At 45.0% G+C, this 12136-nt stretch overlaps 1 protein-coding gene across 1 annotated transcript in view; it reads left to right on the forward strand.

Annotated features, from left to right (window-relative positions):
* CYFIP1 (cytoplasmic FMR1 interacting protein 1) overlaps positions 1-12136 on the forward strand; it is a 102886-nt gene that overhangs the window by 56047 nt on the left and 34703 nt on the right. The window contains 6 exon segments of the mRNA XM_018065998.1: positions 4455-4621; positions 5879-6026; positions 6746-6948; positions 6950-7269; positions 8197-8353; positions 9447-9543. Coding sequence (XP_017921487.1) covers positions 4455-4621; positions 5879-6026; positions 6746-6948; positions 6950-7269; positions 8197-8353; positions 9447-9543 — 1092 coding nt within the window.

Genomic DNA, 12136 nt, shown 5'->3' on the forward strand with positions numbered 1-12136 from the left:
AATCTGCGGTCTGACTGTAGATTTGCTTATTCTGGGTGTTTCATACAATATGTGATTGTGATTGGTTTCTTTCACTTAGTATTTTCAAGGTTCCCACATATATCAATATTTTGTTCTTTTCTGTGCCAAATAATATTCCATTGTATGTATATATCGTATTTTATTTATCCATATTAGCTGACAGACACTTGGGTTGTTCTGCCTTTTCACTTATGAATAATGCTGCTATGAACTTGTGTGTGTAGGATTTTGTGTGGACTTGTTTTCCTTCCTTCTGATAATACATCTAGGAGTAGAGTTGCTGGGTCATATGGTTTCTCTGCCTTTAACATTTTGAGAAACTACCAGATAGTTTGCAAAACGGCAACAGTTCTTTACATTCCTGCCAACAGTGCATGAGAGTCCACTTTCTCCAACTCCTTGCCAGTTCCTGATGTCTGTCTGGATTCTGGCCGTCCTGCTAGATATGAAGCAGTGTTTCATTGTGGTTTTGATATGAATTTTTATAACAATGCTGCTGAGCATATTTTCATGTGCTTATTGACAGTTTGTGGGCTCCCCCGGTGGTGCAGTGGTAGAAGAATCCGCCTGCCAATGCAGGGAACCTGGGATCGATCGCTGGGCAGAAAATCCCCTAGAGGGGGAAATGACAGCCCCCTCCAGTATTCTTGCCTGGAGAGTTCCATGAACAGAGGAGCCTGGTGGGCTACAGTCCATGGGGTCCCAAGAGTCTGACACAATTGAGTGACACAGTTGACAGTTTGTATATTTTTGGAGAATTGTCAGATTCTTTGCCCATTTTTTAATTGAATTATTTATCTTTTTATTATTGAGTTTATATATTCTAGGTACCAGTTCTTACCAGACATATGATTTGCAGCATTTTCTCCCATTTACTTTTTACTTTCTTAATGGGATCTTTTGAAGCATAAAAGTCTTTCATTTTAATAAAGTTCAGTTTTTCAATTTTTTTCTTTAGTTGCTTGTGCTTTCGGTGTCATCTCTTAAGAAATCACCACCTAACCCAAGTCACAAAGATTTGCCTTGTTTATTTTTGTTTGTTTGGTCTTACAGATTTTTAAATGTATATGGTCAATTTTGAGTTAATTTTTAATGCTGTGAGATAGGGTGTTATATCAGAGGTCCCCAAGACCACCCTTAGCTTAGATTTGCTAGACTAAGTTATATAGAACTAAGTAGCTGTTCTGTTCAAGGTTATGATTTATTATAGAGAAATGACATAGATTAAAATCAGCAAAGGGAAAAGACACTGGGTTAAGTCCAGGAGAAGCCAGGTGTAAATTCCAGATGTCCCCCTCCTTATTGGAGCTGCAGGGAATGTGTTTATTTCTCCTGGCAGTGGTGGGTGAGCACAGATGCAGAGTGTTGCCAACCAGGGAAGCTCACCTGAGCCTTGGTGTCCAGGGTTTCTATTGAGTGTCAGTAATGTTGGCGTGTTCAGGAAGCAACAGTTAGAACCGGACATGGAACAACAGACTGGTTCCAGATAGGAAAAGGAGTACGTCAAGGCTATGTATTGTCACCCTGCTTATTTAACTTATATGCAGAGTACATCCGGAGAAGGCAGTGGCACCCCACTCCAGTACTCTTGCCTGGGAAATCCCATGGACAGAGGAGCCTCACAGGCTACAGTCCATGGGGTTGCTAAAAGTCGGACACGACTGAGCAACTTCACTTTCACTTTTCACTTTCATGCATTGGAGAAGGAAATGACAACCCACTCCAGTGTTCTTGCCTGGAGAATCCCAGGGACAGAGGAGCCTGATGGGCTTCCGTCTATAGGGTCACGCAGAGTCAGACACGACTGATGTGACTTAGCAGCAGCAGCAGAGTACATCATGAGAAACGCTGGGCTGGAAGAAGCACAAGCTGGAATCAAGATTGCTGGGAGAAATATCAATCACCTCAGATATGCAGATGACACCACCCTTATGGCAGAAAGTGAAGAGGAACTAAAAAGCCTCTTGATGAAAGTGAAAGAGGAGAGTGAAAAAGTTGGCTTAAAACTCAACATTCAGAAAACGAAGATCATGAAATCCTGTCCCATCACTTCATGGGAAATAGATGGGGAAACAGTGGAAACAGGGTCAGACTTTATTTTTTGGGGCTCCCAAATCACTGCAGATGGTGATTGCAGCCATGAAATTAAAAGAGGCTTACTCCTTGGAAGGAAAGTTATGACCAACCTAGATAGCATATTCAACAGCAGAGACATTATTTTGCCAACAAAGGTCCGTCTAGTCAGGGCTATGGTTTTTCCAGTAGTTATGTATGGATGTGAGAGTTGGACTGTGAAGAAGGCTGAGCACTGAAGAATTGATGCTCTTGAACTGTGGTGTTGGAGAAGACTCTTGAGAGTCCCTTGGACTGCAAGGAGATCCAACCAGTCCATTCTAAAGGAGATCAGTCCTGGGATTTCTTTGGAAGGAACGATGCTAAAGCTGAAACTCCAGTACTTTGGCCACCTCGTGCAAAGAGTTGACTCATTGGAAAAGACTCTGATGTTGGGAGGGATTGGGGGCAGGAGGAGAAGGGGATGACCGAGGATGAGATGGCTGGATGGCATCACTGACTTGATGGACATGAGTCTGAGTGAACTCCGGGAGTCAGTGATGGACAGGAAGGCCTGGCGTACTGGGATTCATGGGGTCACAAAGAGTCGGACACGACTGAGCGACTGAACTGAACTGATGCTGGCATGTAGCACAATTGCTATAGCACTCAGCTACTCGGACTGTAAGCCTAGAAGAAAAACAGCTGTTTCTTATAAATCACATTGTTAGCATAAAATATCTGGTGAAACTGCTATTGAAGTGGCCCAAAGCCTTAGACATATATTCTTCGGGCTGAGTATTCCAGTGGCTTAGAGTCGTTTCCTAGGAGCCAGCCACAGGGCAGACTTTCTGGGAATGTGCAGGGTTTGTTCATCCCAGGCTACTGATATGACCCTTTCCTACACAAGAGGCTGGCTTGATTCTTTTGCGTGAGGATGTCTAGTTGTGCCTCAGTGTTATCTGTTGGGGTTGCAAAGAGTTGGACATGACAGCACACGCACGTTTGTTGACAACACAGTATTTCCCTATCGAACTGTTTCACACCCTTGTTGAAAGCAAATTGGTTATAAATGTGAGGACTTATTTCTGGACTCTTAATTCTGTTCTATCAGTCTGTATGTTTATCCTGTTCCAATACAGTCTCACAATCTCTTAGTATCTGTGGATTGTGTGGTAATGTCATCATTCATAATGCTTGTCTGGTTTGTTTTTTCCTTGATTGGTCTTCCTGAGCATTTGTTTGTTTATAAAACAGCTTTTTCTTAGTTGATCACTTTCTAGTATATGCTTATTTTCTGTTCCATTAATTTTTGCTTTTAGATATTCATTTCCTTCTTCTTTGGGGGGGGTTATTTTTATCTTTTTATAAATTAGTGATGAGTATTGTTGTTATTGTATTTAGGCCAAAGCTCCAGATTTGCCTTTCAGCACACCTTTCCTACATTCCATAGTTTGAATATGTTGTTACTGTTGTTCAGTCACTAAGTCATGTCTGACTCTTTGCAACCCCATGAATTGTAACAGGCCAGGCTTCTCTGTCCATCACTATATGCCTGAGTTTCCTCAAACTCATATCCATTGAGTCAGTGATGCCATCCAACCATCTCATCCTCTGTCATCCCCTTCTTCTCTTGCTCTCAACTTTTTCCAGCATGAGGGTCTTTTCCAATGAGTCAGCTCTTTGCATCAGGTGTCAAAATATTGGAGCTTCAGCATCAGTCCTTCCAGTGAATATTCAGGGTTGATTTCCTTTAGGATTAGATTTCCTTTAGATTGCTGTGAGCTTGAATTCAGTTCAACTTCAGTTGGAGAATTTGCTTTTTTAAATAGAAAACCTCCCTTTGTTTCCTCATTAGAAAAGCAGCCCAGTTTCATTATATAAATCCTGCAAGTGAACAGAGGAAACAGGCATGTGGAATGAGGGCAGAATCCTGTCTCTGGTACCATCACAAAAGTGAACTTTAAGCAGGTCACTGCATATTCTTCTGACTTTCTATGCATATTAATTCACTGTGCCATTGTTAACAGATGGGATTTGGGTTACAAACTTGTAATTTCTTTTTTCTTTTCCAGATAATAACAAATTTGCTCTCCTGAATCTTTTTCTTCTTTTCTGCTGGAAGTTTTTCACAGAGAGGTGTACCTAGTAGAGTCAGTTACCAAATGCTCCTGTTAGCCCCAGGGCAAGCAGATCTGTCCCTGCCCTCAGGTGCTTATAGTCCAGTGGGGTCAGACCCAGAAACAGGGACAGGTGCAGGTGTACAGTAGAAAAACAGGAGGCCAGGGGAGAGGGCCTGCACTCAGGGGAGGCAGATACCTGGCATGTGCGAGGCTCACCTGCCAGCCTCCACACACTGAAGGTCCTGTGTCCTCCTACAGGTGATCGCCATGATCAAAGGCCTGCAGGTGCTGATGGGCAGGATGGAGAGTGTGTTCAACCATGCCATCCGCCACACTGTCTATGCTGCACTACAGGACTTCTCCCAGGTCACCCTCAGGGAGCCACTCAGGCAGGCCATCAAGAAGAAGAAGAATGTCATCCAGAGGTCAGCCGTGCTGCACACACCTCCCTGCACAATCATCCACAATGGAAGGATCAGCTTAGGTTTGAGCAGCTGTAGAGTTACATTTTTATAAATATGCTCAATACACTTATATCCAACTTCCAGACACCTGTTTGGTGAATTTCCTCTAAATGTAATGTAGTGGGTCCAGTTATTAACCTGAACAACCCACAATAAGTCAGATAAAGGTCTAAGCAGTCTGGAGACCCAGAAACAAGGGTTTGGTTATCTCAGACCTGGGTGTGTCTCAAAAATCTGTGTGACAGTTCTGCTTACCAGGACTGTAGGGACACACAACTCGGCATCTCATCTCCCATTTCAAAGTTTATTATCTTCAGTGTTTTTGCTTCTATTCCAATGGCCTGTCCTACAAATTAGTCATAAACCTCATATGTATTGCAGAGATCCTACAGCAAACTTAAGCTAGGTTTCTGTTACTGTTTAGCATTTTAGATAAGGTTATCTTTCAGAGACATTTGTATAAAATGAAGCTCAGAGGGGCTCGCATGGATAGTGATTTCATTTCGTTGCTTTATAGGTGATATAATTGTCACCTGGTATTATATGCCTTCAGCACTAATATGATCTTATTACACTGTCAGTCTTCCTAGTTTTTGTTCTCTCACCTGGAAGGCTCAGTGAAAATTTTCATGTTTTCACTGAGCCTCAGTTTTGCTGCAGGGAGCCTCACTCCTGCTGTGTGGGAAATGTGCAGTGTAGTCTAGCTCAAAGTGACCAGAGTGGGCTTGTGGGTGTGTCTGACCTGAACGTGGCACCTGTGGGGGACTCTACATTGGTGGGGCCCTGTTGGGAATGGTGGAATCCAGATGTCCAAATGAGGTGTGGACAGTGTCCCCAGGATTGTGTTGGTGAGCATATTCAAATGAGAAAATGGGATAAGTCTTGAGAAGGTTATTTGAGCTCTGAGTGAATGTTTGGGGCCTGTCTTCTTGCTGCCCTTAGTGTGACTCAGTGTTTAAGAAATCAAACACCACTTCTGGGCTAATTGATGTAAAATGCCAAGCACGTTAGATTTTCTGAGGGTGGTAACGTCCCCAAGAAAACGGTCTATTTTGAAAGTTTAACATTGAACTGTCTCATTACCACATCCTCCCATTGCCCCCAAGGGAATTTATGTGTCCGAGTTGGTTGTGGGTTAAGTCAGGAGATACTATGATTGTAAAAGCGCTGAGGATGTCAACACTTTGTCACACCCTAACAACTTGACTGGTGGTTTAGTGTCCTGCAGGCCATTAGGAAGACCGTGTGTGACTGGGAGACAGGGCATGAGCCCTTCAACGACCCAGCCCTGCGGGGCGAGAAGGACCCAAAAAGTGGCTTCGACATTAAAGTGCCGCGGCGCGCTGTAGGACCCTCCAGCACCCAGGTTCTCGTTCCTTGCTCTACTAAGTGGGGTGACCGTGAGCTGGGGAAGTGGTGGGAGGCTGGGAGTGCAGTGACCTCACTGTGGCCAAGTACAGTCTGGGTCTTTTTTGCTTCTTTATTCCTTGTCCAAGTGAATCTGAATCTAGGGTATAGACACCCCATGATTCCCAGGTTTGGTCATTTGCATGCAGAACTTAATTTGACTGCATCAACTCCTATTCCCAAAATGTGGGTGAAAGTCTATGTGTCCATATTTACACTGTGTTTCCTGGTGGGTGTTTAAATGTGTGGTTATATTTTTATGTAGGGTCTGAAAAATGATTATTCCTAAAGATAAAATTTTTGGAAATTTGAAAACATAGCTTTGGTATATCCCTGGTCTCCAGCTATCACTGCTGGTCTTTCTCCTGGCACACTCAGCTCCCCCCTCCCGCTTCAAGCAGCTTTCCTCTGATCCTCACATCTGATTTAATTGCCCTCTGCTTTTTCCTTTCCTGTTTTGGAACTTTGTTCTCATCAGTTCTGTGTTGCGGGCTTTTAGAATCTCTTCTGTCAGCCTTTCAGAGAATTGCCAGCAGAGCATGTTGCTGGCTCTGTATGAAATCTTGGGGTACTTGGGCGGAGGGTGAGGGTGCCGTCCGGGGCCTGTCTGCCAGCGTGCACATCCCTGCTCGTCCTCATGCCCCCGTGACTAACGCTGTCCTGTCTGTCCGTGTTTAGCTGTACCTGGTGCGCACCATGGTGGAGTCCTTGAGCTCTGCCGAGCTGCTCAGGCAGCTCAAGTCTGTGGGCGCGGAAAGACTCTTGCATGTGGTTAACGCGTTTCTGAGGCAGTCCTACGTCTATCCGCCCCTTTTAACCTTTGGTGGTAAGACATCATTTGTTTTTCTTGTTGACGTTTATGACATGAGGCTCTCCTCTGAATTCTTTGTCCCAAGCAGCAACGACTTGGCCGTGTGGATTGGTGCTGCCCCTGCAAGGAGCCAGCGCAGTGTCAGTGGGCAGCCCTTCTCGTGGTTTATCTGTGTTTGTTGTAACTAATGTGCCATGTATATTTTCTCCCCTACAAATGTTTCCTTGGATAATGCAGCTTTACATGGTGAGAACCATGCTAGAGTCCCTCATTGCAGACAAAAGTGGTTCCAAGAAAACCTTGAGAAGTAGCCTTGAGGGGCCCACCATATTGGACATAGAAAAATTTCATCGAGAGTCATTCTTCTACACCCACTTGATAAATTTCAGTGGTAAGACCTACTGCTGACCAGTGTCTGCTCCAGCATATTCTAACACCACTAACAATGTCTAGAAAGCTCCTGCCTGGCTGGCTGCCCCTGCTGTGGTCCCTTCGTCCTCCCAGGCAGTGACACATGTTGTAACCCTCGTGGCATTTCCTCGCCTGTTGCTTTAAATGCATGGCTGGCCAGGGACTTCCTCCATGTGGCATGGCCCTTAGAAGGGTGAGGCCCATCGGGCTGGGGCTGGCCCAGTGACCTGGATACAAAGTCTTTGTAACCTACACTGGGTCAGCAACTCAGGCTGGTGTAACTGTCACCTGGCTTCAGATCCAGGTGTTGATGATAAATACCAGAAACCACTCCCAAGCTAAGTGTAGAAAGTAGCAGGTGAGCTGAGCTGCACACTCCACACCCCATCCTGGGGTGGCCATGTGCATGTGGGTGCGCTTGGTCTCCATGGAGCTGTACATGTTTATTTCTGTGCTGTATCCATGATTCAGGGTGCGAAGCCTCTATCTTGGCTGCAAGTGCTTTAGGTTTATAGTAATAGTTAGGCTTTTCTTCTTCTCTTCATAAAAGGATGGAAACATTTTTTTCCAATCTGTTTTGCATTAGATAGACATGCACTAAGTATGAATACAATACTGTGTCTGTAACCCAAGTAAAACAAATCCTGTCAGAAGGTGCACAGCGTTAACCATGTCCTGTTGATGGGTGTTGCTGGGCTTGTGGTGCTGGACGCTGACTCTCCTGTTGGTGAGTGAGAATCAGCACATCCAGGTGGCTTTGTCTATGGCCACACTGTGTGCACGGCACATACTCGTGTCCACTCGCCAAGGCCCAGGGCTGAGAGCCTGGCACGTGCCCCCTTGCCTCACCCTGTAGAGTCTTTTCTGCTTATAGAAGATTAATGTGGTATCTTTTGAATCCCTTAAGAGACGCTCCAGCAGTGCTGTGACCTTTCGCAGTTGTGGTTCCGAGAGTTCTTTCTGGAGTTGACAATGGGCAGAAGGATTCAATTCCCGATTGAGATGTCCATGCCCTGGATCCTGACAGACCACATCTTGGAAACCAAAGAAGCATCAATGATGGAGTAAGTGTTCTGGAGGCCTGTCCCAGCCTCCTGTCATGATGTTTGAAGTCCTTGGTGGTGTTTGGGAGGTGGAGGCGGGGCCGATTATTCTCAGTGCTTCATTTGAAGTCATAATTCTTGGGGTGAGACTTCAGAGATCAATAGCAGGAACAGGTGTCTTGGCTTTGGATTGAAATCTGGTGCCCAAGCAGTAAAACTGATTAACAAGTTCTCTGTGTCCAGGTGCCAGCAAGGTCCTGGGAACTTGGCAAGGGGAGACGTAGCCTGACCTCTAGTGTGGCATGGCCTCAGACCCAGATGGATTTGGGAGAGGAAGTGTTTAGTGTGAGGCTCAGTGTCAGGGCTGGGGGTCAGAGACTATGAAGGGGTCAGAAAATATGAAATCCATGGAGGGAAAGTAACTGCAAACAGGGTCTCGTGTGGCGAGCAGATGGGGTCCCCGCCCGGCCGTCCTCCCAGTCCTCCTGGCCTGTGCACACCAGGAGAGCAGCCTTCCCTCCCTCTGCAGCAGCAGTGGCATCCACAGCGTTAGAGGTCTTGATGAACATGTGTGCTCTTTGAGGGCTGCAGTGGGCCTGCTGTTCATGTGCCTCAAGCCCTCAATGAGACCTTACCTCTGCAGACTGCTAGCTACCGCCTTTTGTCCAGGCTCAGAGGGGCTTTGGCCACACCAGATTTGCTCTTGGTCAGTTATGGGGCCCGGGACCTTTGTATGTTTTTCTTTTTAGGTCAGGTAGTTTATTCTTAAAAATAAGAAAGTGACTCATTCTTGTGGTTATTAAAACATTGCAAATTGGCATGAAAATCTTTGAAACATGGTAAGTGAGAAGATGAAGTTGCGGGAGGCCGTCATGGACCTGCCAGGTGCCCTGGGTGTGACTGAACCACGAGTGTCCTGCCAAAAGCCCAGCCTGCCTGCTGAGGCTGTTTTGTCAGGGCACTCACAGGAACCAAATTTGGCATTTGAAATAAGAAATTATTTTTCCTCATGAGAAAGGAGAACAGTGAGTGTTACATTGCTGGTGGAGGGGAGGGTGTGAAAGCCAAGAAAGCCCATGGGGGCAGCCAGGCTGACCTGTGTCCCCTTCTGCAGGTACGTCCTCTATTCACTGGACCTATACAATGATAGCGCCCACTACGCCCTCACCAGGTTCAACAAGCAGTTTCTCTATGATGAAATTGAGGCGGAGGTAAGGGCCCACGCACTTCTAACAGACTTTCTTTAATTTCCTTTTTCCTCTGAATATTAGAGGAAGCAAACTTTCTTTTTAACACAAAGAGGTTTAAACAATGGAATGAACTTTGAAATAAACATTTTAGGATGAACCCTTCTATCAGTACTTTTTTCTATGCATCCACACAGGACGATTGGTGTCTTTAAACCAGCTTCAAAGCACCCATTAGCTGTTGGGTGACATTTTTTTCGCGTGGTCCCATGTCTCACATGACCCCATGTCATAAGCACCACATATCTTGCCTGTTTTCTTGGATGAACACGGTCTAGAACAGGGGCATTGTATGAAATAGATGGGCTGAACCAAACTCTATTTTATTTCTCTGGTTTTCGCTTTTTATTTTTTACTCATTATGAATAATGCTTTAATGGACTTCCTTGCACGTAACTTTTTAGTTGTGTTGGGTTATTCTTGAGGAAAAATTCCTCCAAGTAGAATTATTAAGTCTGTGTACATGCAGCTAAGGAGATAAATCTTATTTTCTAGCTCAAGATATAAGAGAATTTAACCATAACAGATTACATTATACATATGGGTCTCGTTCCCCCTTGTTGTTGTTTTTCAGTTGTTTAGTTGTGTCTGACTCTTCGGGACCCCATGAGCTGCAGCATGCCAGGCTCTCCTGTCCTTCACTGTCTCCTGCAGTTTGCTCAAACTCGTGTCCATTGAGTCAGTGATGCCATCCAGCCGTCTCATCCTGTGTCACCCCCTTCTCCTGCCCTCATTCTTTCCCAGCATCAGGGTTTTTTCCAATGAGTTGGCTCTACGCATCAGGTAGCCAACGTATTAGAACTTCAGCTTCAGCATCAGTCCTCCCAATGAATATTCAGGGTTGATTTCCTTTAGGATTCATTGGTCTGATCTCTTTGTAGTCCAATGAACTCTCAAGAGTCTTTTCTGGCACCATAGTTCGAAAGCATCAATCCTTTGGCACTCAGCCTTCTTTATGGCCCAACTGGCACATCCATACATGACTACAGAAAAGCCATCCCTTTGACTCTACGGACCTTTGTCAGCAAAGTGATGACTCTGCCTTTTAATACGCTATGATTGTCATAGTTTTTCTTCCAAGGAGCAAACGTCTTTTAATTTCATGGCTGCAGTCACTGTCTGCATTGATTTTGAAGCCCAAGAAAATGAAGTCTGTCACTGTTTCCATTTTTCCCTCATCTATTTGCTGTGAAGTGATTGGACTCAGTGCCATGATCTTAGTTTTTTGAATGTTGAGTTTTAAACCAGCTTTTTCACTCTCCATTTTCACCTTCATCAAGAGGCTCTTTAGTTCCTCCTTGCTTTCTGCCATCAGGGTGGTGTCATCTGCATATCTGAGGTTATTGATTTTCCCGGCCATCTTGATTCCAGCTTATGCTTCATCCAGCAGGCATTGCATGATGTATTCTGTGTATAAGGTAAATAACCAGGGTGACAATATACAGCCTTGACATACTCCTTTCCCAGTTTTGAACCAGTCCATTGTTCCATGTCCAGTTCTAGCTATTGCTTCTTGACCTGCATACAGATTTCTCAGGAGGCAGGTAAGTTGGTCTGGTGTTCCCATCTCTTTAAGAACTTTCCACAGTTGGTGGTGATCCACACAGTCAAAGGCTTTACCATAGTCAATGATGCAGAAGTAGATGTTTTTCTGGAATTCTCTTGCTTTCAGAAGATGTTAGCAATTTAATCTCTGGTTCCTCTGCCTTTTCTAAATCCACCTTGAATATCTGGAAGTTCTCGGTTCACATACTGTTGAAGCCAAACTTGGAGAATTTTGAGCATTACTTTACTAGTGTGTGGGTTGAGTGCAGTTGTGCAGTAATTTGAACATTCTCTGGCATCACCCTTCTTTGGGATTGGAATGAAAACTAACATTTTCCAGTCCTGTGGGCACTGCTGAGTTTTCCAAATTTGCTGTATGTTAAGTACAGCACTTTCACAGCATCATCTTTTAGAATTTGAAATAGCTCAACTGGAATTCCATCACCTCCACTAGTTTTGTTTGTAGTAATGCTTCCTAAGGCCCACTTGACATCACACTCCAGGATGTCTGGCTCTAGATGTGTGATCACACCTATTTGTAAGGCCTCCTCAGACAACCACTTTGCCTTAATGCATTTCTGTTTCTTGGGAATGGTTTTGGTCACCACCTCCTGTACAGTGTTATGAACCTCCATCCATAGCTCTTCAGGCACTCTCTCTGTCAGCTCTAATCTCTTTAATCTATTTTTCATTGCTACTGTATAATCATAGGGGATTTGTTTTAGGTCATGCCAGAATGGCCTCATTCCCTATATCCTCACGAAAACCACAGGAAACACTTCGTCAGGGAGATGCTCTGGATTCCCTGGTGAGGCAGGGTAGGCTGGGGAGAGAGACCCATGGGTCCTGGGGCAGCTTCACTCTGAGCACAGCGTGTCTTCATCACGGTTTGGGGATATGAGCTAATCTAGAGAATACAGTCTTGAGGGTGAAGTCCCAGGACTGTCCACCCTGCATCTCCTGACTAATCTTGGCAGCCCAGGAGAGGCCATGGGCAGATGCCCTTGGGACA

Source organism: Capra hircus, chromosome 2 (assembly GCF_001704415.2).
Source record: "Capra hircus breed San Clemente chromosome 2, ASM170441v1, whole genome shotgun sequence".
Taxonomy (NCBI): domain Eukaryota; kingdom Metazoa; phylum Chordata; class Mammalia; order Artiodactyla; family Bovidae; genus Capra; species Capra hircus.